At 38.6% G+C, this 26450-nt stretch overlaps 1 protein-coding gene across 3 annotated transcripts; it reads left to right on the forward strand.

Moving 5' to 3' along the window:
• On the forward strand, nt 1–26450 carry LOC106562560 (uncharacterized). 3 transcript variants are annotated; one of them, XM_045708158.2, is made up of 8 exons: nt 105–123; nt 4307–4361; nt 8401–10442; nt 10558–10721; nt 11230–11450; nt 11728–11857; nt 25689–25789; nt 25889–26450. In XM_045708158.2, the coding sequence occupies exons 3-8, from the start codon at nt 8435–8437 to the stop codon at nt 26028–26030; spliced, it is 2766 nt and encodes a 921-aa protein (XP_045564114.2). In that variant the 5' UTR covers nt 105–123; nt 4307–4361; nt 8401–8434; the 3' UTR covers nt 26031–26450. The 3 variants fall into 3 exon arrangements, with proteins under 3 accessions (XP_045564113.2, XP_045564115.1, XP_045564114.2); XM_045708157.2 differs by lacking the exon at nt 4307–4361 and having other exon boundaries at nt 1–123; XM_045708159.2 differs by lacking the exons at nt 4307–4361; nt 8401–10442 and having other exon boundaries at nt 21–123.

The following is a 26450-nucleotide window of genomic DNA, read 5'->3' on the forward strand; positions in this document are numbered from 1 at the left end:
GGCCATCCGTTTCAGTTTCATTTCCTGAAACACAGTCAAATGATGAAGAGGTGTGGTTGAGTTTTTCTATAGTCTGTGGACACTTCCTCAAGCAAGTTGGTGCCGATATCACGATGACAAAATGTAAGTAACCTTATCGTTTACATTTCTAACGCTAACATAAGATCATACTTTTCACATCTTCGACTATCAAAGTTTCCGTTAGACATCAGAGTTTCAATTCCTGAAATACAGTCACCTAACTAGCAGGTTTGGTTGGTCTTATCACAATGACCAAATGGAAGTAACATTTAACTATCATTTACATTTGCTAATGCTTAATAGGATATCATTTTCCCTGTCTTGTTAGATTATCCTGTCATCTATCACTTTATTGGATTGTAAACTATGCTGATCAAAGTCGTAATATAGAGAGCGTAACTTCCATAAATGATGGAAAGTGATGCTTTCATCGTAACCAAATGATATTGCAACATAGAGGACATCTATTATACTTTTAGGATATTGCGTATAATATGTTGCTATATGTCAAATGCCTCTGCTGATATTATGTAGAAAAGTGTCTGTTAATGTTGCGACAGTTCGTTTCTGGTATCAGAACAAAATAGTCAGCACATAGTAACTTCTGATTTAGCTGTACTTTTGTTAAGGCTGCATGTGTTCGAATCTGATATAGGAACAAAGAGTCAATTATATTTTATATTAATGTCAATATTTATTCAGCAGTTAATAAATGGCAAATTCCGTATATACGGGTTCACTGTAACATCACGCAGGATGAAACAGAGAAGCCCCAACACCCCAAAATCCCCTTGCTTTATACTCTAACAGAGATAGTTCCTGTTTCTGAACAGGCCTGTTAGAGTAGAGGCTCAGCGTGGTTTAAATTTACTGGCCCATCGCTGGTGTTGGCGCTTAAGCTAGTCCAGCCCCTTAGCGCTGTGGTTCCGTGGTCATCTTTGCAGAAGCTGGGTCTCGGGTTTGCGCCCTCGTTGTTGTGCACTGAAGTTTCCTGTTATGTTCTTTCTCAGTGTTTTTCCATTGTCCTTTCACAACCCTTTAAGCTGTTGCATTTAACACAGTTTCGATCACGCCTGTCTGCACCCTACTTCCCTACACACACACATCTTTGCATTATACCAGTTCTTTGTTTTAATATTGCGCTACAAAGTTTCATTATACTTAACAGCTTAAAAGTATAGCTTAAAGCTTAGCACCCCATTATGAAGGGCCAAATCTCACACTTTAATTAATGCAAACACGTGTGTGGTATATGTGTGGTTCGTATATAAGGTCTCGCTGTTATACAATTTGTAAGTCGCTCTGGATAAGAGCGTCTGCTAAATGACTTAAATGTAAATGTTATACCTCGCAGGGCAAACAGAGAAGAGAACGACACATCCTATTGTTCTCTCTTTTATACTCTAACAGAGATAGTTCCCGCTCAATGCTGGCCTGTCAGAGGGAGGAGGAGCGTGGTTTAAACTTGCTCCTCCTGTCGTCAGCGTGTAGGCTGATCCCAGCGTCGTGACGCACTTCCTGTTGCCGGTTGTAGTTCTTCTTGTCTTCAACAGTTGATTTACCCGCAGTTCATATACTTAATATTGTAGCATAGCTTCCCCAGTATATTATATAAGTTATGCAAACAAATAGCCAGTTCAACCCTAACATGTCTTACATTTATTTAAGGGCAGGGTTTCATAATTTCACCTACTGAATATTTTTATTGGCTAAATTGATCAATAATTTCAAATGACTTATACTGATGTCCACAATTTATTTTGTTATAGCAGATGTAGGCCTAAATGTTTTTCAGTGTAAATGTACCCACATTTAGCTGCATGTAATGTGTTTTTATGTTATTATCTTTAAAGTAGCCCTGGTATTTGTTTTTTATAGAGGAGCGAAGGTATTACGTTCTCCCCTCGGGTGTAGCTCGTCTGAGGAGGAGACGTAAATGCCTGGGCCTAAACACACCAGGTAAAACAGATGAAAGGGGAAGAAATGTGGGGTGTAATGAGTGACAAATAAATCAGACCACAACCAGAACTCAATTTTAGCCCTCAGGGGAGGTTTAGTAAAGTAATTAAATAAACAATATAAAACACCCATAAAGAATCAGTAAGAAAACAAAAACTAACAACCACAACCATTGGCGAAAATCTGATATCAACTTTGGAGGGGACAATTACATTACATTTTCTCAAGAGCAATTCCTGAGGGGGACACCAAAAGTAGTGCTGTAACACATAGCCTACATTGTAATATGGTAAATGTATATTGAGGAACAAAAGAAATAAGGTGTTTGCCGTACTCCTAACTACCGGTACCCAAAACTACACAACAGCAATACCATTGCCTTTAACAAATCTTAGTTCAGTCACCAGTTTAAGTTGAGAGTGGGGGTATCCATGGCATTTTCCAATTATGTTCCTATTTTACAAGTAAAAAAAATGGAGAACCTTTCATAATGTTGCCAAACAAAGACTCAACAAACTTACCTGAGACTCCCTGTCTCTGCCAGTCTGTCCCTGCATATCTGTCCCCAACTCTGCTGTCTGTGTGCCATCTGTTGCCTGCTCTGCCTAATGACATCATTGTGAAACATTTCCATTAGAATTTCATTTCTTTCTTATGAACATTTTATCAACTAGTCTTTGAGATATTAGGCTACTAGGGTTCTTACTATGCGTTTTGGTGTATTGAAAAATACTCTGATGTCCGTCTTTTATTTTTCTGCCATTTTTCTACCTGGCTGGCTGGCTGGCTACACACACAGTGTGTAGGTTATTTACAGTAGGAGATAGGCTTCTATCATCTTCAATCATTCTATTTGGGCTTCGATCTAAAAGGTAGCTAGCAAATGTGAAACGGATTAAAATGACAAGAGTTGACAGCTGTATGAGTTCACCATTTACACAACATATGCTGCAACCTTTTGTAATTTTAATAGTTTGTTTCATATTGGCTGGCTTCCAACAATAGCTGAATTTGCAAAGCTAGCGAGCACCAATTCAGTTTCAGTGGTGTTTGCTATAATCTTTGCTACCCGGGTTAAATAAAGGTGAAATAAAATAAATTAATAAAAGTTCACTTGCGACAATTTAGCTTTTGCAACGAGACCATTAAATATATTTAAGACAATGGTAGAAGAGTGTAGTTCTGTTCAGTTTGGATTTCAGTTTATCGCTAACCTTATCACAGGGACTTTGAAGCACTAACTTACATCATCTGCATGCTGATTCCATCTTTGACGACGCCACATAAATGGAATAGGTACTAGCTAGCTTAATAGTTAATATTTGCGCGCTAGCTCTGCATATTCAGCTAGTGTGTGTGCGCGATTGACTGGATTAACCTCACGTCAGTTACGTTCATTGAGTGCCTTTCAGCAAGCTAAGGAACTGGCAGTGGATCAAACCATTGTGAGGCAAAGGGTGGGGGGGTTGCAATCTTTTGAAACTTAAAAACGCGCTATTAAGTGTCTATAAATCAGCACAATTGCTTTCAGTGCGTATTATTAATATCATTTAAATTACATAGTTATGTTTCAGTGATATATTGGGGGGGACAAATCATATTTTTCCCAGGATGGGGGGGTCGTGTCCCCCCTTCCCCCCCCCCGGGATTTCCGCCCCTGACCACAACAAGGGAAGGTAAGAGAAGGGAATGTTTGGGATCGGGGTCCAAGTAATGAAAATAAACAAAAGGTCCCTCTTCTACACACCTAATCCTTCCTAGCACACTCTAAACCCAAACCCACTGTCCAACCTGGTTCCAAGAAAATACAAGGGTGACACCCGCCCGGCTAACCTAGTGTATAAAACAATGGGTTATCTACGTGGGAATGTACACCCATGGGCAGATCTACCTTTTCCCTTCTCCAGGACCTAGGTAGGGTGGAGTACCTCAAGAGGACAGGCTGAAACACAAACAAAGATAAATTCAAACAAATCATCAAACAAAACAAGTGTCCCCTCTCTCTCTTCTCACACGGCAAACAGATATCCTCTCTGTAATCAGCTACAGCCACGCCCACCATCGTTAGCGCAACTCGGTACACCTGTAATGCCCAAGACACAAACACACTAACAGGGGAAAATGGGGAACAAGAAAAACGTAACACGTAACAGAAGGTCATAAGGAGTGGCCTGCTTCAGCAGCACTGACAAGGAGTGCCAAACCACACCACGTAGACATTGGAAGGTGGTGCTTTTAAAGTAGTTCTAACACACATTACATAGCTATGTTAATCTTACAACAACAAAATATGCATTTATTTAAATTTCTGCTTATTTCTTTCCAGACATAATTGATTTCCATTCTTGTTGCTACTTCACACCTGATCAACAATACATTAAGTAAGCAATTCAATAAAATGTTTCCCACTGCCATATTAGTTATAATTATATAATTATAGATACACTAACGTTCAAACGTTTGGGGTCACTTAGAAATGTCCTTGTTTTTTAAAGAAAAGCCATTTTGTTTGTCCATTAAAATAATATCGAATTGATGTTATATACAGAAATACAGTGTAGACATTGTTAATGTTGTAAATGACTATAGTAGCTGGAAAGGGCAGATTTTTTATGGAAAATCTACACAGGCATATAGAGGCCCATTAGCAACCATCACTCCTGTGTTCCAATGGCACGTTGTGTTAGCTAATCCAAGTTTATAATTTTAAAAGGCTAATTGATCATTACAAAACCCTTTTGCAATTATGTTAGCACAGCTGAAAACTGTTGTTCTGATTAAAGAAGCAATATAACTGGCATTCTTTAGACTAGTTGAGTATCTGGAGCATCAGCATTTGTGGGTTCGATTACACTCTCAAAAGAGCAAGATTAGACGATTTCGTTATAGTCATTAAGCTTTTACCTGGATTCACCTGGTCACTCTGTCATGGAAAGAGCAGGTGATGACTTTTTCCACATTTTGTTAAGATACAGACTGAGCCTTATTTTAAAATGTATGAAATTATTTTTTACCCTCATCAATCTACACACAAAATCCCACAATGACAAAGCGAAAACAGGGTTAATTTTTTTGGGCACAATTACAACAAAAAAAGGAAAACCTTATTTAAATAAGTATTCAGATCCTTTGCCATGAGACTCAAAACTGAGCTCAGCTGCATCCTGTTTCCATTGATCATCCTTGTTATGTTTCTACAACTTGATTTTGGTGTTTGGTATTTTATTCGGATCCCCATTAGCTGTTGCAAAGGAAGCAGCTACTCTCCCTGGGATCCACACAAAAATGAAACATAATACAGAATGACATAATACAGAACATCATTAGACAAGAACAGCTCAAGGACAGAACTACATACATTTTTAAAAAGGCACATGTAGCCTACATATCAATGCATACACACAAACTATCTAGGTCAAATAGGGGAGAGGCGTTGTGCCGCGAGGTGTTGCTTTATCTGTTTTTTAAACCAGGTTTGCTGTTTATATGAGATGGTAGGAAGTTCCATGCAATAAGGGCTCTATATAATACTGTACATTTTCTTGAAATTGTTCTGGATTTGGGGACTATGAAAATACCCCTGGTGGCATGTCTGGTGGGATAGGTGTGTGTGTCAGAGCTGTGTGTAAGTTGACTATGCAAACAATTTGGGATTTTCAACACATTAATGTTTCTTATAAAAAGAAGTGATGCAGTCAGTCTCTCCTCAACTCTTAGCCAAGAGAGACTGGCATGCATAGTATTGATATCAGCCCTCTGATTACAATTAAGAGCAAAACGTGCCGCTCTGTTCTGGGCCAGCTGCAGCTTAACTAGGTCTTTCCTTGCATCACTGGACCACATGACTGGACAATAATCAAGATTAGACAAAACTAGAGTCTGCAGAACCTTCTTTTTGGAGTGTGGCGTCAAAAAAGCAGAGCATCTCTTTATTACGGCTAGACCTCTCCCCATCTTTGCAACCATTGAATCTATATGTTTTGACCATGACAGTTTACAATCTAAGGTAACACCAAGTAATTTAGTCTCCTCAACTTGTTCAATAGCCACACCATTCATTACCAGATTCAGCTGAAGTCTAATACAATGCTCTTAGTTTTAGAGATGTTCAGGACCAGTTTATTACTGGCTACCCATTCCAAAACAGACTGCAACTCGTTGTTAAGGGTTTCAGTGACTTCATTAGCTGTAGTTGCTGATGCATATATGGTTGAATCCTCAGCATATACGGGCACATGTGCTTTGTTTAATTCCAGTGGCAGGTCATTGGTAAAAATAGAAAAGAGTCGAGGGCCTAGAGAGCTGCCCTGCGGTACACCACACTTTACATGTTTGACATGTTTTACCTGAGGTAAATTCAATTGATTGGACATGATTTGGAAAGGCACACACCTGTCTATATAAGTTCCCACAGTTGACAGTGCATGTCAGAGCAAAAACCAAGTCATTAGGTCAAAGAAATGTTCCGTAGAGCTCTGAGACAGGATTCTGTCGAGGCACAGATCTGGGGAAAGGTACTAAAAAATGTCTGCAGCATTGAACGTCCCCAAGAATACAGTGGCCTTCATCATTCTTAAATGGAAGCAGTTTGGAATCACCAAGACTCTTCCTCGAGCTGAACGCTCAGCCTAACTGAGCAATCGGGGGAGAAGGACCTTGGTCAGGAAGGTGACCAAGAACCCGATGGTCACTCTGACAGAGCTCCAGAGTTCCTCTGTAGAGATGGGAGAACCTTCCAGAAGGACAACCATCTCTGCAGCACTCCACCAATCAGGTCTTTATGGTAGAGTGGCCAGACGGAAGCCACTCCTCAGTAAAAGGCAAATGACAGCCTGCTTGGAGTTTGCCAAAAGGCACCTAAAGGACTCCCAGACCAAGAGAAACAAGATTCTCTGGTCTGATGAAACCAAGATTGAACTCTTTGGCCTGAATGCCAAGCATCACATCTGGAGGAAACCTGGCACCATCTATCCGGTGAAGCATTGTGGTGGCAGCATCATGCTGTGGGAATGTTTTTCAGCGGCAGGGACTGGGAGACTAGTCAGGATTGAGGGACAGATAAACGGAGCAAAGTACAGAGAGATCCTTGATGAAAACCTGTTCCAGAGCGCTCAGGACCTCAGACTGGGGCAAAGGTTCACCTTCCAACAAGACAACGACCCTAAGCACACAGCTAAGACCACACAGGAGTGACTTTGGGACAAGTCTCTGAATGTCCTTGAGTGGCCCAGCCAGAGCCCGGACTAGAACCCGATCGAACATCTCTGGAGAGACCTGAAAATAGTTAAGCCTCAACGCTCCCCATCCAACCTGACAGAGCTTGAGAGGATCTGCAGAGAAGAGAAGAAACTCCCCAAATACAAGTGTGCCAAACTTGTAGCATCATACCCAAGAAGACGCAAGGCTGTAATCGCTGCCAAAGGTGCTTCGACAAAGGACTGAGTAAAGGGTCTGAATACCTATGTAAATGTGATATTAAAGTTTTTTTTTTTTTTTTACAAATTTGCAAAAATGTCTAAACTGTTTTTACTTTGTCATTATGGGTTATTGTGTGTAGATTGATAGGGGGAAAACGATTTAATCCATTTTAGAATAAGGCTGTAACGTAATAAAATGTGTAAAAAGTCAAGGGATCTGAACACTTTCCGAATGCACTGTACATTATTTTAATAGCAGGACACGGTAAAATCCAATATTCCTCTGAAGAGTATGAATTAGGCTGTTTGAGAAGATTTGAATCCTAAGCAACCTGCATACACATTGTTTGAAGTACAATTGACCAACATTTCTACTGTAGTAGGTCAAAGCAGTGTGCTGGAAAACCTTGGCCGAGCATGGGTGAAGTAGGCATTGTGATGCTCATGTGAATTTATTTTCTGTTTCGACCAATGCCTACTTCTCACTTAAAACATATATATATTTTTTTAATTTCAATGGTTTATTCACCCTGAAGGTGATTATACAAAATTATATAACATTTCCACATGCAAAAGGTGTCTTTCGAAAATGTAATTTGCGCTTGAAATTGTGTTCATTTATTGTCCAGGGCCTGGTTTCCCAAAAGCATCTTGCTAAGTTCATCGCTAGAACCTTTGTAGTCACATCGTAAAATCTCAGACCTGTTTCCCAACACTTATTTACCGACTTTCTCAGACCATTAGTAGAACAGCTACCTGGGTCGTTAGATGCTTTTTTGCCCTTCGGCATCACTTTATAAGCAGAAGTTCTCCACTAAACATAGAATCAAGATGTTTATCTGTCTCTATGGCCGCCGATAACTTCAGAACAAAGTTGACTACAATACAACGTTGCCAATGTCTTTGCAATTGTTATGAACAAGAATAGGGTTAAGCAAGGCTTATATGACTGTACCTGACTTAACCTTTTAACATAGGTAATAATAGAGATGTCATCCCACAGATCTACTGTACCTGTAGAAGCAGATGTTTGAAGAATGAATATCGTCCCAGGTCAAATCCAGTTCCAATTACAATTACCAACGGGGCCTGTGGTTCCAAGGAAAACGGATCCAATTATAAAATGCATTATTGACAGAAAGTTGGAGAAACTAAAGAAATTTATCAGAGGCGGCAAGGACTTGAATAGACTGTACCCTTGTGCTGAGTGGAATGATGATGTTACCCCTTTAATCGCTGCTGTTGCATTTACAAATGACAATATTTGTACATTTCTTCTGGAAGAAGGTGCTAACCCCAACATGCAATCAGCAAATGGTTGGGCTCCTTTGCATTATGCCGCAATGTCAAAAGCTCCTGTCAGTGTAGTGAGTAGATTAATCGCAGCAAAAGCAGATCCAGAAGGGACACCAATCCAGATCTATACTCCACTTCAACTGGCGGCAAACAATGACAGAGAAGACATTGTGAAAGAGTTGATGATGTCTGGAGCATTTGCTGAAAGAAATCTCAAAGCATATCCCGCTACTGACCAAAAGATAGCAAGCATGATTCAGAAATTCTCTTTAGAGAGTGAGAATTTTGTCAAATTGAAGATTTTTTATGATTTTTCTTGTGCAATAGGACTCAAATCAGTGGAGGATGTTTTCAATGAATATGGCAAACACATGCTGGTGGTGAACCCTGTGAATCATCTTACACTATATGACATGTCCTTTAACGCCATTGGAACAAATGCGGATCAGTATCTTCAAGCATCCATAAAGTGGCTGAGAGAATCTCAGAAAATTGATCTCTACCTTGAAGAGGCGACCAATCGTTTGCCTAAAATTCCCACACATTTACAAGATATGGTAGTGAATTGCTTGACAGCTGTTTTTAACATTATGAAAGAAATATCTCTTAGACTGTCACTGTTAGTAATACCCACTCTTCTGAAATATCTCCTACTTGAATCCAAAATTACCCCTCAAGGACTAAATCACAACATTTCAGTTGTAAGACTACTGTATGTGATTACTCAGAAAACTCCAAATCACAAACATGGCTGGACCCTCCCTTTTGTTGAGGAGTTATGCAAGAGGATCATCTCATTCACTGATCAAGCATATATCTCCAATCCTCAGACCTCAAACTTAGGTGTTTTAACTTTTGGTCTGCTTGCAGATCTGTACACCTTCGATTGTGTACCTGCGATTATCACATCACAAGGGATAACCTCTGTGCCGGAGAAAATACTTGTTACTGCCGAAATGCAGATGGATGAAGACCTGAAAGAAAAGCTGAGGAAATTAGATATGTCCCTACAAAGTCCAGTCCCACCAACAGATGCAACTGAACAATTGCAGGGAATGAATCTATCAAAAAAGAAGAAGAAAAAGAAGAAGAAGAAGAAAACAATTCAGGAAGAGTTGTCGGTAGAGAAAAGTACACCTGACATGACTGAGAAGCCAGATCTTGATACTTCATCAATTCCAGTTGAAGAATCCGGTGTACATGGTGAAAATTCCAGTGTTAAACCATTTCCCTTCACCACCGATGAATTGAAACCCCGGAAATGGCACAAAGTTAGTGAGCGGTGGAGGCCTCAGTTGAAGGTACTCAGCAACATAGATGCAGGCAAGATTTACAGATTGGGAAATCTCAATCTTGTGGTCCATCCAGATTTCCAAATAGCCAAAGGAAGTGATGGAACTGAAGTCTTTCTGGGCTTGAAGGATGATGGTACTGAGGTAGCCGTGAAGAGAATGCTCAAGTCAAACTATCAAGATCTGAAGAGAGAAGAGGGTTTTTTACGACTACCTCAGCTGGATAGTCCCTGCATTGTGAGATATGTGGACTTTGCAGAGGACGAGCACTTTGGTTACCTTGTTCTTCAGCTCTGTGAATACACCCTTGATGAATACATCAAAGACCACCTACCAGAGGACAAAACCCCTGTCCTGAAGAAAATAGTGCACGAGGTGCTCTGCAGTCTAAGCGTTCTCCATAGTCTAAACACAAAAATTCTGCACCGGGATATCAAACCACAGAATGTTTTAATAGGTAAGACCAGACCATGTAGTGAGTCAACAGAAATCTGGGCTAAAGAAATATTAATTTGATGTGTTGTTTATTAACCTATGTTTCAATGATACATTTTATATGATCTTCTCTTCAGATGTTACAGGCAGAGCGAGATTAGCCGATTTCGGTATAAGTCGACAATTGAACATGGAACAAACAACTCTACACACAATCAGTGCAGGAACAAAATGTTGGAAGGCCAAAGAAACTTTAGATGAAGACAGTGGGATCGGATATAAGAGGAGCACCGATATTCAGGTTAGTTTTCAATTTTAAATAAGTCAGCATACTTGGTTAGAATGTATACTATACTATATTGTGAAGGAGGAGAAGTCCAGTGGGGACATGACACCTGCTGGTTCCCAGAGTAGCCCTCTACAAGATCGTCACCAGACACTTCCTCAACCATCTCCCTGACCACCACCTTCTGATCAAGCCATGAACTGTCCCTCTCTATCTTTGGAGGATGCATGTCCTCAAAGACTCGGCCTCTATTGGTTGACCTAGCTAACTCTAGCTAGGCTACTCATGATGTATTGGTTGATCTAGCTAACTATAGCTAGGCTACTCATGATGTATTGGTTGACCTAGCTAACTATAGCTAGGCTACTCATGATAATGTATTGGTTGACCTAGCTAACTATAGCTAGGCTACTCATGATGATGTATTGGTTGTTTGTTTTTTGCTATTGAAGTGCTTTGAGATTGTTATCAAAAGCGCTATAGAAATGTAATACATTATAAATTATTATTATATACTTTTCAGGTGGCTGGGATGTTAATGTATTACATCATCTCTGGTGGACATCATCCATTTGGCAAAGGCATCCACTGTGAAATGAACATTTTTCAAGGGAAGTACACACTGGAACATGTTGATGATGAGGTGACCAGGGACCTCATTGAGTGGATGATCAATGAAGAGCCAGAGAAGAGACCTACAGTGGAGGACACACTGGCCCACCCATACTTCTGGGCAGAAGAGAGGTGAGGAGCAGTGCTAACACTTGTCAATCAGAAGGTTAGTTAAGATTAGTTAAGATTTACTTTTTCCAGTGGACATTTACCTTTTTTAATGGGTTCAGGTTTTAACCATTGAAGTTCATAAATGTTGGTTTGGTCCCAGAGCAATGAGGACAAAGCATGACATTGTCGAATGGGTTGCAATGCTCAATTCTAACGACGATTTATCCCAGTGGAAATGTGATCGCTGTTTGACACTGACCCAGTTGAATGCATTTAAAGGTACACTGTTGTTTTTCAGGAGAGTGGAGTACTTACGAAAAATTGGTAACGAGAAGGAAGCAGAGAACTGTCGCAAAGCAGACCCAAGACTCCTTCATGCTTTGGACCAGTGTGCTGAGGGGAGGTCCTTCACAAACTGGAAGTCCAAGGTGAGCAAGACGCCATTTTATCCATGTTATTTACCTGTACCTTCATCCTAGTGTAGTGTCTAGTAGTAGTAGTCACTCTTTACCTACACACTTTACCTGTACCTTCATCCTAGTGTAGTGTCTAGTCTAGTAGTCACTCTTACTGTTATTTACCTGTACCTTCATCCTAGTGTAGTGTCTAGTAGTAGTCACTCTTACTGTTATTTACCTGTACATTCATCCTAGTGTAGTGTCTAGTCTAGTAGTCACTCTTACTGTTATTTACCTGTACCTTCATCCTAGTGTAGTGTCTAGTAGTAGTCACTCTTACTGTTATTTACCTGTACCTTCATCCTAGTGTAGTGTCTAGTAGTAGTCACTCTTACTGTTATTTACCTGTACATTCATCCTAGTGTAGTGTCTAGTAGTAGTCACTCTTACTGTTATTTACCTGTACATTCATCCTAGTGTAGTGTCTAGTAGTAGTAGTCACACTTACTGTTATTTACCTGTACCTTCATCCTAGTGTAGTGTCTAGTAGTAGTCACTCTTACTGTTATTTACCTGTACATTCATCCTAGTGTAGTGTCTAGTAGTAGTCACTCTTACTGTTATTTACCTGTACCTTCATCCTAGTGTAGTGTCTAGTAGTAGTCACACTTACTGTTATTTACCTGTACATTCATCCTAGTGTAGTGTCTAGTAGTAGTCACTCTTACTGTTATTTACCTGTACCTTCATCCTAGTGTAGTGTCTAGTCTAGTAGTCACTCTTACTGTTATTTACCTGTACATTCATCCTAGTGTAGTGTCTAGTAGTAGTCACTCTTACTGTTATTTACCTGTACCTTCATCCTAGTGTAGTGTCTAGTAGTAGTAGTCACTCTTACTGTTATTTACCTGTACCTTCATCCTAGTGTAGTGTCTAGTAGTAGTCACACTTACTGTTATTTACCTGTACCTTCATCCTAGTGTAGTGTCTAGTAGTAGTCACTCTTACTGTTATTTACCTGTACATTCATCCTAGTGTAGTGTCTAGTAGTAGTAGTCACTCTTACTGTTATTTACCTGTACCTTCATCCTAGTGTAGTGTCTAGTAGTAGTCACTCTTACTGTTATTTACCTGTACATTCATCCTAGTGTAGTGTCTAGTAGTAGTCACTCTTACTGTTATTTACCTGTACCTTCATCCTAGTGTAGTGTCTAGTAGTAGTCACTCTTACTGTTATTTACCTGTACATTCATCCTAGTGTAGTGTCTAGTAGTAGTCACTCTTACTGTTATTTACCTGTACATTCATCCTAGTGTAGTGTCTAGTAGTAGTCACTCTTACTGTTATTTACCTGTACATTCATCCTAGTGTAGTGTCTAGTCTAGTAGTAGTCACTCTTACTGTTATTTACCTGTACATTCATCCTAGTGTAGTGTCTAGTAGTAGTCACTCTTACTGTTATTTACCTGTACCTTCATCCTAGTGTAGTGTCTAGTAGTAGTCACTCTTACTGTTATTTACCTGTACATTCATCCTAGTGTAGTGTCTAGTCTAGTAGTAGTCACTCTTACTGTTATTTACCTGTACCTTCATCCTAGTGTAGTGTCTAGTCTAGTAGTAGTCACTCTTACTGTTATTTACCTGTACCTTCATCCTAGTGTAGTGTCTAGTCTAGTAGTAGTCACTCTTACTGTTATTTACCTGTACCTTCATCCTAGTGTAGTGTCTAGTCTAGTAGTAGTCACTCTTACTGTTATTTACCTGTACCTTCATCCTAGTGTAGTGTCTAGTCTAGTAGTAGTCACTCTTACTGTTATTTACCTGTACCTTCATCCTAGTGTAGTGTCTAGTCTAGTAGTAGTCACTCTTACTGTTATTTACCTGTACATTCATCCTAGTGTAGTGTCTAGTCTAGTAGTAGTCACTCTTACTGTTATTTACCTGTACCTTCATCCTAGTGTAGTGTCTAGTAGTAGTCACTCTTACTGTTATTTACCTGTACATTCATCCTAGTGTAGTGTCTAGTAGTAGTCACTCTTACTGTTATTTACCTGTACCTTCATCCTAGTGTAGTGTCTAGTAGTAGTCACTCTTACTGTTATTTACCTGTACATTCATCCTAGTGTAGTGTCTAGTAGTAGTCACTCTTACTGTTATTTACCTGTACCTTCATCCTAGTGTAGTGTCTAGTCTAGTAGTAGTCACTCTTACTGTTATTTACCTGTACATTCATCCTAGTGTAGTGTCTAGTAGTAGTCACTCTTACTGTTATTTACCTGTACATTCATCCTAGTGTAGTGTCTAGTAGTAGTCACTCTTACTGTTATTTACCTGTACCTTCATCCTAGTGTAGTGTCTAGTAGTAGTCACTCTTACTGTTATTTACCTGTACATTCATCCTAGTGTAGTGTCTAGTAGTAGTCACTCTTACTGTTATTTACCTGTACCTTCATCCTAGTGTAGTGTCTAGTCTAGTAGTAGTCACTCTTACTGTTATTTACCTGTACATTCATCCTAGTGTAGTGTCTAGTCTAGTAGTAGTCACACTTACTGTTATTTACCTGTACCTTCATCCTAGTGTAGTGTCTAGTCTAGTAGTAGTCACTCTTACTGTTATTTACCTGTACCTTCATCCTAGTGTAGTGTCTAGTAGTAGTCACTCTTACTGTTATTTACCTGTACCTTCATCCTAGTGTAGTGTCTAGTAGTAGTCACTCTTACTGTTATTTACCTGTACATTCATCCTAGTGTAGTGTCTAGTAGTAGTCACTCTTACTGTTATTTACCTGTACCTTCATCCTAGTGTAGTGTCTAGTCTAGTAGTAGTCACTCTTACTGTTATTTACCTGTACCTTCATCCTAGTGTAGTGTCTAGTAGTAGTCACTCTTACTGTTATTTACCTGTACATTCATCCTAGTGTAGTGTCTAGTAGTAGTCACTCTTACTGTTATTTACCTGTACATTCATCCTAGTGTAGTGTCTAGTAGTAGTCACACTTACTGTTATTTACCTGTACCTTCATCCTAGTGTAGTGTCTAGTAGTAGTCACTCTTACTGTTATTTACCTGTACATTCATCCTAGTGTAGTGTCTAGTAGTAGTCACTCTTACTGTTATTTACCTGTACCTTCATCCTAGTGTAGTGTCTAGTAGTAGTCACTCTTACTGTTATTTACCTGTACATTCATCCTAGTGTAGTGTCTAGTAGTAGTCACTCTTACTGTTATTTACCTGTACATTCATCCTAGTGTAGTGTCTAGTAGTAGTCACTCTTACTGTTATTTACCTGTACCTTCATCCTAGTGTAGTGTCTAGTAGTAGTCACTCTTACTGTTATTTACCTGTACCTTCATCCTAGTGTAGTGTCTAGTAGTAGTCACTCTTACTGTTATTTACCTGTACCTTCATCCTAGTGTAGTGTCTAGTCTAGTAGTCACTCTTACTGTTATTTACCTGTACCTTCATCCTAGTGTAGTGTCTAGTCTAGTAGTAGTCACTCTTACTGTTATTTACCTGTACCTTCATCCTAGTGTAGTGTCTAGTAGTAGTCACTCTTACTGTTATTTACCTGTACATTCATCCTAGTGTAGTGTCTAGTCTAGTAGTAGTCACTCTTACTGTTATTTACCTGTACCTTCATCCTAGTGTAGTGTCTAGTAGTAGTCACTCTTACTGTTATTTACCTGTACCTTCATCCTAGTGTAGTGTCTAGTAGTAGTCACTCTTACTGTTATTTACCTGTACATTCATCCTAGTGTAGTGTCTAGTAGTAGTCACTCTTACTGTTATTTACCTGTACCTTCATCCTAGTGTAGTGTCTAGTAGTAGTCACTCTTACTGTTATTTACCTGTACCTTCATCCTAGTGTCTAGTCTAGTAGTAGTCACTCTTACTGTTATTTACCTGTACATTCATCCTAGTGTCTAGTCTAGTAGTAGTCACTCTTACTGTTATTTACCTGTACATTCATCCTAGTGTAGTGTCTAGTAGTAGTCACTCTTACTGTTATTTACCTGTACATTCATCCTAGTGTAGTGTCTAGTAGTAGTCACTCTTACTGTTATTTACCTGTACCTTCATCCTAGTGTAGTGTCTAGTAGTAGTCACTCTTACTGTTATTTACCTGTACATTCATCCTAGTGTCTAGTCTAGTAGTAGTCACTCTTACTGTTATTTACCTGTACATTCATCCTAGTGTAGTGTCTAGTAGTAGTCACTCTTACTGTTATTTACCTGTACATTCATCCTAGTGTAGTGTCTAGTCTAGTAGTAGTCACTCTTACTGTTATTTACCTGTACCTTCATCCTAGTGTAGTGTCTAGTAGTAGTCACTCTTACTGTTATTTACCTGTACCTTCATCCTAGTGTAGTGTCTAGTAGTAGTCACTCTTACTGTTATTTACCTGTACCTTCATCCTAGTGTCTAGTCTAGTAGTAGTCACTCTTACTGTTATTTACCTGTACCTTCATCCTAGTGTCTAGTCTAGTAGTAGTCACTCTTACTGTTATTTACCTGTACCTTCATCCTAGTGTAGTGTCTAGTAGTAGTCACTCTTACTGTTATTTACCTGTACCTTCATCCTAGTGTAGTGTCTAGTAGTAGTCACTCTTACTGTTATTTACCTGTACCTTCATCCTAGTGTAGTGTCTAGTAGTAGTCACTCTTACTGTTATTTACCTGTACATTCATCCTAGTGTAGTGTCTAGTCTAGTAGTAGTCACTCTTACTGTTATTTACCTGTACCTTCATCCTAGTGTAGTGTCTAGTAGTAGTCACTCTTACTGTTATTTACCTGTACCTTCATCCTAGTGTAGTGTCTAGTAGTAGTCACTCTTACTGTTATTTACCTGTACATTCATCCTAGTGTAGTGTCTAGTCTAGTAGTAGTCACACTTACTGTTATTTACCTGTACATTCATCCTAGTGTAGTGTCTAGTAGTAGTCACTCTTACTGTTATTTACCTGTACCTTCATCCTAGTGTAGTGTCTAGTAGTAGTCACTCTTACTGTTATTTACCTGTACCTTCATCCTAGTGTAGTGTCTAGTAGTAGTCACTCTTACTGTTATTTACCTGTACCTTCATCCTAGTGTAGTGTCTAGTCTAGTAGTCACTCTTACTGTTATTTACCTGTACCTTCATCCTAGTGTAGTGTCTAGTAGTAGTCACTCTTACTGTTATTTACCTGTACATTCATCCTAGTGTCTAGTCTAGTAGTAGTCACTCTTACTGTTATTTACCTGTACCTTCATCCTAGTGTAGTGTCTAGTCTAGTAGTCACTCTTACTGTTATTTACCTGTACATTCATCCTAGTGTCTAGTCTAGTAGTAGTCACACTTACTGTTATTTACCTGTACATTCATCCTAGTGTAGTGTCTAGTAGTAGTAGTCACTCTTACTGTTATTTACCTGTACCTTCATCCTAGTGTAGTGTCTAGTAGTAGTCACTCTTACTGTTATTTACCTGTACCTTCATCCTAGTGTAGTGTCTAGTAGTAGTCACTCTTACTGTTATTTACCTGTACCTTCATCCTAGTGTAGTGTCTAGTAGTAGTCACTCTTACTGTTATTTACCTGTACCTTCATCCTAGTGTAGTGTCTAGTAGTAGTCACTCTTACTGTTATTTACCTGTACATTCATCCTAGTGTAGTGTCTAGTAGTAGTCACTCTTACTGTTATTTACCTGTACATTCATCCTAGTGTAGTGTCTAGTAGTAGTCACTCTTACTGTTATTTACCTGTACATTCATCCTAGTGTAGTGTCTAGTAGTAGGCACTCTTACTGTTATTTACCTGTACCTTCATCCTAGTGTAGTGTCTAGTAGTAGTCACTCTTACTGTTATTTACCTGTACATTCATCCTAGTGTAGTGTCTAGTAGTAGTCACTCTTACTGTTATTTACCTGTACATTCATCCTAGTGTAGTGTCTAGTAGTAGTCACTCTTACTGTTATTTACCTGTACATTCATCCTAGTGTAGTGTCTAGTAGTAGTCACTCTTACTGTTATTTACCTGTACATTCATCCTAGTGTAGTGTCTAGTAGTAGTCACTCTTACTGTTATTTACCTGTACATTCATCCTAGTGTAGTGTCTAGTAGTAGTCACTCTTACTGTTATTTACCTGTACCTTCATCCTAGTGTAGTGTCTAGTAGTAGTCACTCTTACTGTTATTTACCTGTACCTTCATCCTAGTGTAGTGTCTAGTAGTAGTCACTCTTACTGTTATTTACCTGTACCTTCATCCTAGTGTAGTGTCTAGTAGTAGTCACTCTTACTGTTATTTACCTGTACATTCATCCTAGTGTAGTGTCTAGTCTAGTAGTAGTCACTCTTACTGTTATTTACCTGTACATTCATCCTAGTGTAGTGTCTAGTAGTAGTCACTCTTACTGTTATTTACCTGTACATTCATCCTAGTGTAGTGTCTAGTAGTAGTCACTCTTACTGTTATTTACCTGTACATTCATCCTAGTGTAGTGTCTAGTCTAGTAGTAGTCACTCTTACTGTTATTTACCTGTACCTTCATCCTAGTGTAGTGTCTAGTAGTAGTCACTCTTACTGTTATTTACCTGTACCTTCATCCTAGTGTAGTGTCTAGTAGTAGTCACTCTTACTGTTATTTACCTGTACCTTCATCCTAGTGTAGTGTCTAGTAGTAGTCACTCTTACTGTTATTTACCTGTACATTCATCCTAGTGTAGTGTCTAGTAGTAGTCACTCTTACTGTTATTTACCTGTACCTTCATCCTAGTGTAGTGTCTAGTAGTAGTCACTCTTACTGTTATTTACCTGTACATTCATCCTAGTGTAGTGTCTAGTAGTAGTCACTCTTACTGTTATTTACCTGTACATTCATCCTAGTGTAGTGTCTAGTAGTAGTCACTCTTACTGTTATTTACCTGTACATTCATCCTAGTGTAGTGTCTAGTCTAGTAGTAGTCACTCTTACTGTTATTTACCTGTACCTTCATCCTAGTGTAGTGTCTAGTAGTAGTCACTCTTACTGTTATTTACCTGTACCTTCATCCTAGTGTAGTGTCTAGTAGTAGTCACTCTTACTGTTATTTACCTGTACCTTCATCCTAGTGTAGTGTCTAGTAGTAGTCACTCTTACTGTTATTTACCTGTACATTCATCCTAGTGTAGTGTCTAGTAGTAGTCACTCTTACTGTTATTTACCTGTACATTCATCCTAGTGTAGTGTCTAGTAGTAGTCACTCTTACTGTTATTTACCTGTACCTTCATCCTAGTGTAGTGTCTAGTCTAGTAGTAGTCACTCTTACTGTTATTTACCTGTACCTTCATCCTAGTGTAGTGTCTAGTAGTAGTCACACTTACTGTTATTTACCTGTACATTCATCCTAGTGTAGTGTCTAGTAGTAGTCACTCTTACTGTTATTTACCTGTACATTCATCCTAGTGTAGTGTCTAGTAGTAGTCACTCTTACTGTTATTTACCTGTACCTTCATCCTAGTGTAGTGTCTAGTCTAGTAGTAGTCACTCTTACTGTTATTTACCTGTACATTCATCCTAGTGTAGTGTCTAGTAGTAGTCACTCTTACTGTTATTTACCTGTACATTCGTCTAGTAGTAGTCACTCTTACTGTTATTTACCTGTACCTTCATCCTAGTGTAGTGTCTAGTAGTAGTCACTCTTACTGTTATTTACCTGTACCTTCATCCTAGTGTAGTGTCTAGTAGTAGTCACTCTTACTGTTATTTACCTGTACCTTCATCCTAGTGTAGTGTCTAGTAGTAGTCACTCTTACTGTTATTTACCTGTACCTTCATCCTAGTGTAGTGTCTAGTAGTAGTCACTCTTACTGTTATTTACCTGTACCTTCATCCTAGTGTAGTGTCTAGTAGTAGTCACTCTTACTGTTATTTACCTGTACATTCATCCTAGTGTAGTGTCTAGTAGTAGTCACTCTTACTGTTATTTACCTGTACCTTCATCCTAGTGTAGTGTCTAGTAGTAGTCACTCTTACTGTTATTTACCTGTACCTTCATCCTAGTGTAGTGTCTAGTAGTAGTCACTCTTACTGTTATTTACCTGTACCTTCATCCTAGTGTAGTGTCTAGTAGTAGTCACTCTTACTGTTATTTACCTGTACCTTCATCCTAGTGTAGTGTCTAGTAGTAGTCACTCTTACTGTTATTTACCTGTACCTTCATCCTAGTGTAGTGTCTAGTCTAGTAGTAGTCACTCTTACTGTTATTTACCTGTACATTCATCCTAGTGTAGTGTCTAGTAGTAGTCACTCTTACTGTTATTTACCTGTACATTCATCCTAGTGTAGTGTCTAGTAGTAGTCACTCTTACTGTTATTTACCTGTACATTCATCCTAGTGTAGTGTCTAGTCTAGTAGTAGTCACTCTTACTGTTATTTACCTGTACCTTCATCCTAGTGTAGTGTCTAGTAGTAGTCACTCTTACTGTTATTTACCTGTACCTTCATCCTAGTGTAGTGTCTAGTAGTAGTCACTCTTACTGTTATTTACCTGTACATTCATCCTAGTGTAGTGTCTAGTAGTAGTCACTCTTACTGTTATTTACCTGTACATTCATCCTAGTGTAGTGTCTAGTACTAGTCACTCTTACTGTTATTTACCTGTACCTTCATCCTAGTGTAGTGTCTAGTAGTAGTCACTCTTACTGTTATTTACCTGTACATTCATCCTAGTGTAGTGTCTAGTAGTAGTCACTCTTACTGTTATTTACCTGTACATTCATCCTAGTGTAGTGTCTAGTAGTAGTCACTCTTACTGTTATTTACCTGTACCTTCATCCTAGTGTAGTGTCTAGTAGTAGTCACTCTTACTGTTATTTACCTGTACATTCATCCTAGTGTAGTGTCTAGTAGTAGTCACTCTTACTGTTATTTACCTGTACCTTCATCCTAGTGTAGTGTCTAGTAGTAGTCACTCTTACTGTTATTTACCTGTACATTCATCCTAGTGTAGTGTCTAGTAGTAGTCACTCTTACTGTTATTTACCTGTACCTTCATCCTAGTGTAGTGTCTAGTAGTAGTCACTCTTACTGTTATTTACCTGTACCTTCATCCTAGTGTAGTGTCTAGTAGTAGTCACTCTTACTGTTATTTACCTGTACATTCATCCTAGTGTAGTGTCTAGTCTAGTAGTAGTCACTCTTACTGTTATTTACCTGTACCTTCATCCTAGTGTAGTGTCTAGTAGTAGTCACTCTTACCTGCTTACTTTACCTGTACCTTCATCCTAGTGTAGTGTCTAGTAGTAGTCACTCTTACTGTTATTTACCTGTACATTCATCCTAGTGTAGTGTCTAGTAGTAGTCACTCTTACTGTTATTTACCTGTACATTCATCCTAGTGTAGTGTCTAGTAGTAGTCACTCTTACTGTTATTTACCTGTACCTTCATCCTAGTGTAGTGTCTAGTAGTAGTCACTCTTACTGTTATTTACCTGTACCTTCATCCTAGTGTAGTGTCTAGTAGTAGGCACTCTTACTGTTATTTACCTGTACATTCATCCTAGTGTAGTGTCTAGTAGTAGTCACTCTTACTGTTATTTACCTGTACATTCATCCTAGTGTAGTGTCTAGTAGTAGTCACTCTTACTGTTATTTACCTGTACATTCATCCTAGTGTAGTGTCTAGTAGTAGTCACTCTTACTGTTATTTACCTGTACCTTCATCCTAGTGTCTAGTCTAGTAGTAGTCACTCTTACTGTTATTTACCTGTACATTCATCCTAGTGTAGTGTCTAGTCTAGTAGTAGTCACTCTTACTGTTATTTACCTGTACCTTCATCCTAGTGTAGTGTCTAGTCTAGTAGTAGGCACTCTTACTGTTATTTACCTGTACCTTCATCCTAGTGTAGTGTCTAGTAGTAGTCACTCTTACTGTTATTTACCTGTACATTCATCCTAGTGTAGTGTCTAGTAGTAGTCACTCTTACTGTTATTTACCTGTACCTTCATCCTAGTGTAGTGTCTAGTAGTAGTCACTCTTACTGTTATTTACCTGTACATTCATCCTAGTGTAGTGTCTAGTAGTAGTCACTCTTACTGTTATTTACCTGTACATTCATCCTAGTGTAGTGTCTAGTAGTAGTCACTCTTACTGTTATTTACCTGTACCTTCATCCTAGTGTAGTGTCTAGTAGTAGTCACTCTTACTGTTATTTACCTGTACATTCATCCTAGTGTAGTGTCTAGTAGTAGTCACTCTTACTGTTATTTACCTGTACATTCATCCTAGTGTAGTGTCTAGTAGTAGTCACTCTTACTGTTATTTACCTGTACCTTCATCCTAGTGTAGTGTCTAGTAGTAGTCACTCTTACTGTTATTTACCTGTACATTCATCCTAGTGTAGTGTCTAGTAGTAGTCACTCTTACTGTTATTTACCTGTACCTTCATCCTAGTGTAGTGTCTAGTAGTAGTCACTCTTACTGTTATTTACCTGTACATTCATCCTAGTGTAGTGTCTAGTAGTAGTCACTCTTACTGTTATTTACCTGTACATTCATCCTAGTGTAGTGTCTAGTAGTAGTCACTCTTACTGTTATTTACCTGTACATTCATCCTAGTGTAGTGTCTAGTAGTAGTCACTCTTACTGTTATTTACCTGTACCTTCATCCTAGTGTAGTGTCTAGTAGTAGTCACTCTTACTGTTATTTACCTGTACATTCATCCTAGTGTAGTGTCTAGTAGTAGTCACTCTTACTGTTATTTACCTGTACCTTCATCCTAGTGTAGTGTCTAGTCTAGTAGTAGTCACTCTTACTGTTATTTACCTGTACCTTCATCCTAGTGTAGTGTCTAGTCTAGTAGTAGTCACTCTTACTGTTATTTACCTGTACATTCATCCTAGTGTAGTGTCTAGTCTAGTAGTAGTCACTCTTACTGTTATTTACCTGTACCTTCATCCTAGTGTAGTGTCTAGTAGTAGTCACACTTACTGTTATTTACCTGTACATTCATCCTAGTGTAGTGTCTAGTCTAGTAGTCACTCTTACTGTTATTTACCTGTACATTCATCCTAGTGTAGTGTCTAGTAGTAGTCACTCTTACTGTTATTTACCTGTACATTCATCCTAGTGTAGTGTCTAGTAGTAGTCACACTTACTGTTATTTACCTGTACATTCATCCTAGTGTAGTGTCTAGTAGTAGTCACTCTTACTGTTATTTACCTGTACCTTCATCCTAGTGTAGTGTCTAGTAGTAGGCACTCTTACTGTTATTTACCTGTACATTCATCCTAGTGTAGTGTCTAGTCTAGTAGTAGTCACTCTTACTGTTATTTACCTGTACCTTCATCCTAGTGTAGTGTCTAGTCTAGTAGTAGTCACTCTTACTGTTATTTACCTGTACCTTCATCCTAGTGTAGTGTCTAGTAGTAGTCACTCTTACTGTTATTTACCTGTACCTTCATCCTAGTGTAGTGTCTAGTAGTAGTCACTCTTACTGTTATTTACCTGTACCTTCATCCTAGTGTAGTGTCTAGTCTAGTAGTAGTCACTCTTACTGTTATTTACCTGTACATTCATCCTAGTGTAGTGTCTAGTAGTAGTCACTCTTACTGTTATTTACCTGTACCTTCATCCTAGTGTAGTGTCTAGTCTAGTAGTAGTCACTCTTACTGTTATTTACCTGTACCTTCATCCTAGTGTAGTGTCTAGTAGTAGTCACTCTTACTGTTATTTACCTGTACATTCATCCTAGTGTAGTGTCTAGTCTAGTAGTAGTCACTCTTACTGTTATTTACCTGTACCTTCATCCTAGTGTAGTGTCTAGTAGTAGTCACACTTACTGTTATTTACCTGTACATTCATCCTAGTGTAGTGTCTAGTAGTAGTCACTCTTACTGTTATTTACCTGTACATTCATCCTAGTGTAGTGTCTAGTAGTAGTCACTCTTACTGTTATTTACCTGTACATTCATCCTAGTGTAGTGTCTAGTAGTAGTCACTCTTACTGTTATTTACCTGTACATTCATCCTAGTGTAGTGTCTAGTAGTAGTCACACTTACTGTTATTTACCTGTACATTCATCCTAGTGTAGTGTCTAGTCTAGTAGTAGTCACTCTTACTGTTATTTACCTGTACATTCATCCTAGTGTAGGCTGTCTAGTAGTAGTCACACTTACTGTTATTTACCTGTACCTTCATCCTAGTGTAGTGTCTAGTAGTAGTCACTCTTACTGTTATTTACCTGTACCTTCATCCTAGTGTAGTGTCTAGTAGTAGTCACTCTTACTGTTATTTACCTGTACATTCATCCTAGTGTAGTGTCTAGTAGTAGTCACTCTTACTGTTATTTACCTGTACATTCATCCTAGTGTAGTGTCTAGTCTAGTAGTAGTCACTCTTACTGTTATTTACCTGTACCTTCATCCTAGTGTAGTGTCTAGTAGTAGTCACTCTTACTGTTATTTACCTGTACCTTCATCCTAGTGTAGTGTCTAGTAGTAGTCACTCTTACTGTTATTTACCTGTACCTTCATCCTAGTGTAGTGTCTAGTAGTAGTAGTCACTCTTACTGTTATTTACCTGTACATCCATCCTAGTGTAGTGTCTAGTAGTAGTCACTCTTACTGTTATTTACCTGTACCTTCATCCTAGTGTAGTGTCTAGTAGTAGTCACTCTTACTGTTATTTACCTGTACATTCATCCTAGTGTAGTGTCTAGTAGTAGTCACTCTTACTGTTATTTACCTGTACATTCATCCTAGTGTAGTGTCTAGTAGTAGTCACTCTTACTGTTATTTACCTGTACATTCATCCTAGTGTAGTGTCTAGTAGTAGTCACTCTTACTGTTATTTACCTGTACATTCATCCTAGTGTAGTGTCTAGTAGTAGTCACTCTTACTGTTATTTACCTGTACATTCATCCTAGTGTAGTGTCTAGTAGTAGTCACTCTTACTGTTATTTACCTGTACCTTCATCCTAGTGTAGTGTCTAGTAGTAGTCACACTTACTGTTATTTACCTGTACCTTCATCCTAGTGTAGTGTCTAGTAGTAGTAGTCACTCTTACTGTTATTTACCTGTACCTTCATCCTAGTGTAGTGTCTAGTAGTAGTCACTCTTACTGTTATTTACCTGTACATTCATCCTAGTGTAGTGTCTAGTAGTAGTCACACTTACTGTTATTTACCTGTACATTCATCCTAGTGTAGTGTCTAGTCTAGTAGTAGTCACTCTTACTGTTATTTACCTGTACATTCATCCTAGTGTAGTGTCTAGTAGTAGTCACTCTTACTGTTATTTACCTGTACATTCATCCTAGTGTAGTGTCTAGTCTAGTAGTCACTCTTACTGTTATTTACCTGTACATTCATCCTAGTGTAGTGTCTAGTCTAGTAGTAGTCACTCTTACTGTTATTTACCTGTACCTTCATCCTAGTGTAGTGTCTAGTCTAGTAGTCACTCTTACTGTTATTTACCTGTACCTTCATCCTAGTGTAGTGTCTAGTCTAGTAGTAGTCACTCTTACTGTTATTTACCTGTACATTCATCCTAGTGTAGTGTCTAGTAGTAGTCACTCTTACTGTTATTTACCTGTACCTTCATCCTAGTGTAGTGTCTAGTAGTAGTCACTCTTACTGTTATTTACCTGTACCTTCATCCTAGTGTAGTGTCTAGTCTAGTAGTCACTCTTACTGTTATTTACCTGTACCTTCATCCTAGTGTAGTGTCTAGTAGTAGTCACTCTTTACCTACACACTTTACCTGTACCTTCATCCTAGTGTAGTGTCTAGTCTAGTAGTAGTCACTCTTTACCTACACACTTTACCTGTACATTCATCCTAGTGTAGTGTCTAGTAGTAGTCACACTTACTGTTATTTATTTGTGTACACAGATGCCGCCTGAGTTGATGGACAAGTTGGATGGTAAAAAGAAGGCCTACCCTGACAACACATTGGGTTTGTTGCGCTTCATACGCAACCTTCATGAGCACTAGTAAGACATTCATTGTTTTGTCTAAAAACATGTACATTCACTTTATTTACTCTCTTACCATTGAAGGTGGTTGAATATTTTGTCTCTCTCTCTCTGAAGCACTGAGGATGCGGATTCTGTTGACATGATGACAATGTTCCCTGATCTCTTTGGATGCGTCTACAAGTTTGCCAAGAAAATGGAGTGGAATTCAAGGAGTAGCCTGAAGAAAATGTTTCACAGAGAAGATGTAAGATATTGATTCTGACATTTGGAAGATTAACACTGACTAACTTCTGAAATCTTGGTTTGACTTTTCTGTTGCCATTAAACGACTCACTAGTGTAAGTGTTAGATGATTGATATACTGAATGTTCTTTCAGGGAATCAAGAGGCTATGCAGCATTTTGCCTCTGTTTTCCTACTTGGTGTTTTGGCCATTTTCTTACATCATTATAACAGTACTTATCTTATAAGCTTACATGAAATATATAAAAGATATTTATTAGAATATGAAATGTAACAATACTTTGTAATATTATTCAATTTGCCTCAGTTTATTCATGGTTTGTTTACTGTATGTATAATAACAATGACACATACTGTACATACATACAACTTCTTTGTTGAAAAGTCTTGAAACGAGCTGAATCTATTAATAAAGTGTAACATCTGAATCATA

This window comes from Salmo salar, chromosome 26 (genome assembly GCF_965601325.2).
Source record: "Salmo salar chromosome 26, fSalSal1, whole genome shotgun sequence".
Taxonomy (NCBI): Eukaryota; Metazoa; Chordata; class Actinopteri; order Salmoniformes; family Salmonidae; genus Salmo; species Salmo salar.

Bases quoted from the DNA above. Each gene is read 5' to 3' on its own strand.
- LOC106562560 (XM_045708157.2), top strand. From the start codon at position 8,435: ATGAATATCGTCCCAGGTCAAATCCAGTTCCAATTACAATTACCAACG. The intron at 11,451-11,727 runs GTGAGGAGCAGT...GTTGTTTTTCAG, and splicing joins TACTTCTGGGCAGAAGAGAG to GAGAGTGGAGTACTTACGAA. The intron at 11,858-25,688 runs GTGAGCAAGACG...TTGTGTACACAG, and splicing joins TCACAAACTGGAAGTCCAAG to ATGCCGCCTGAGTTGATGGA.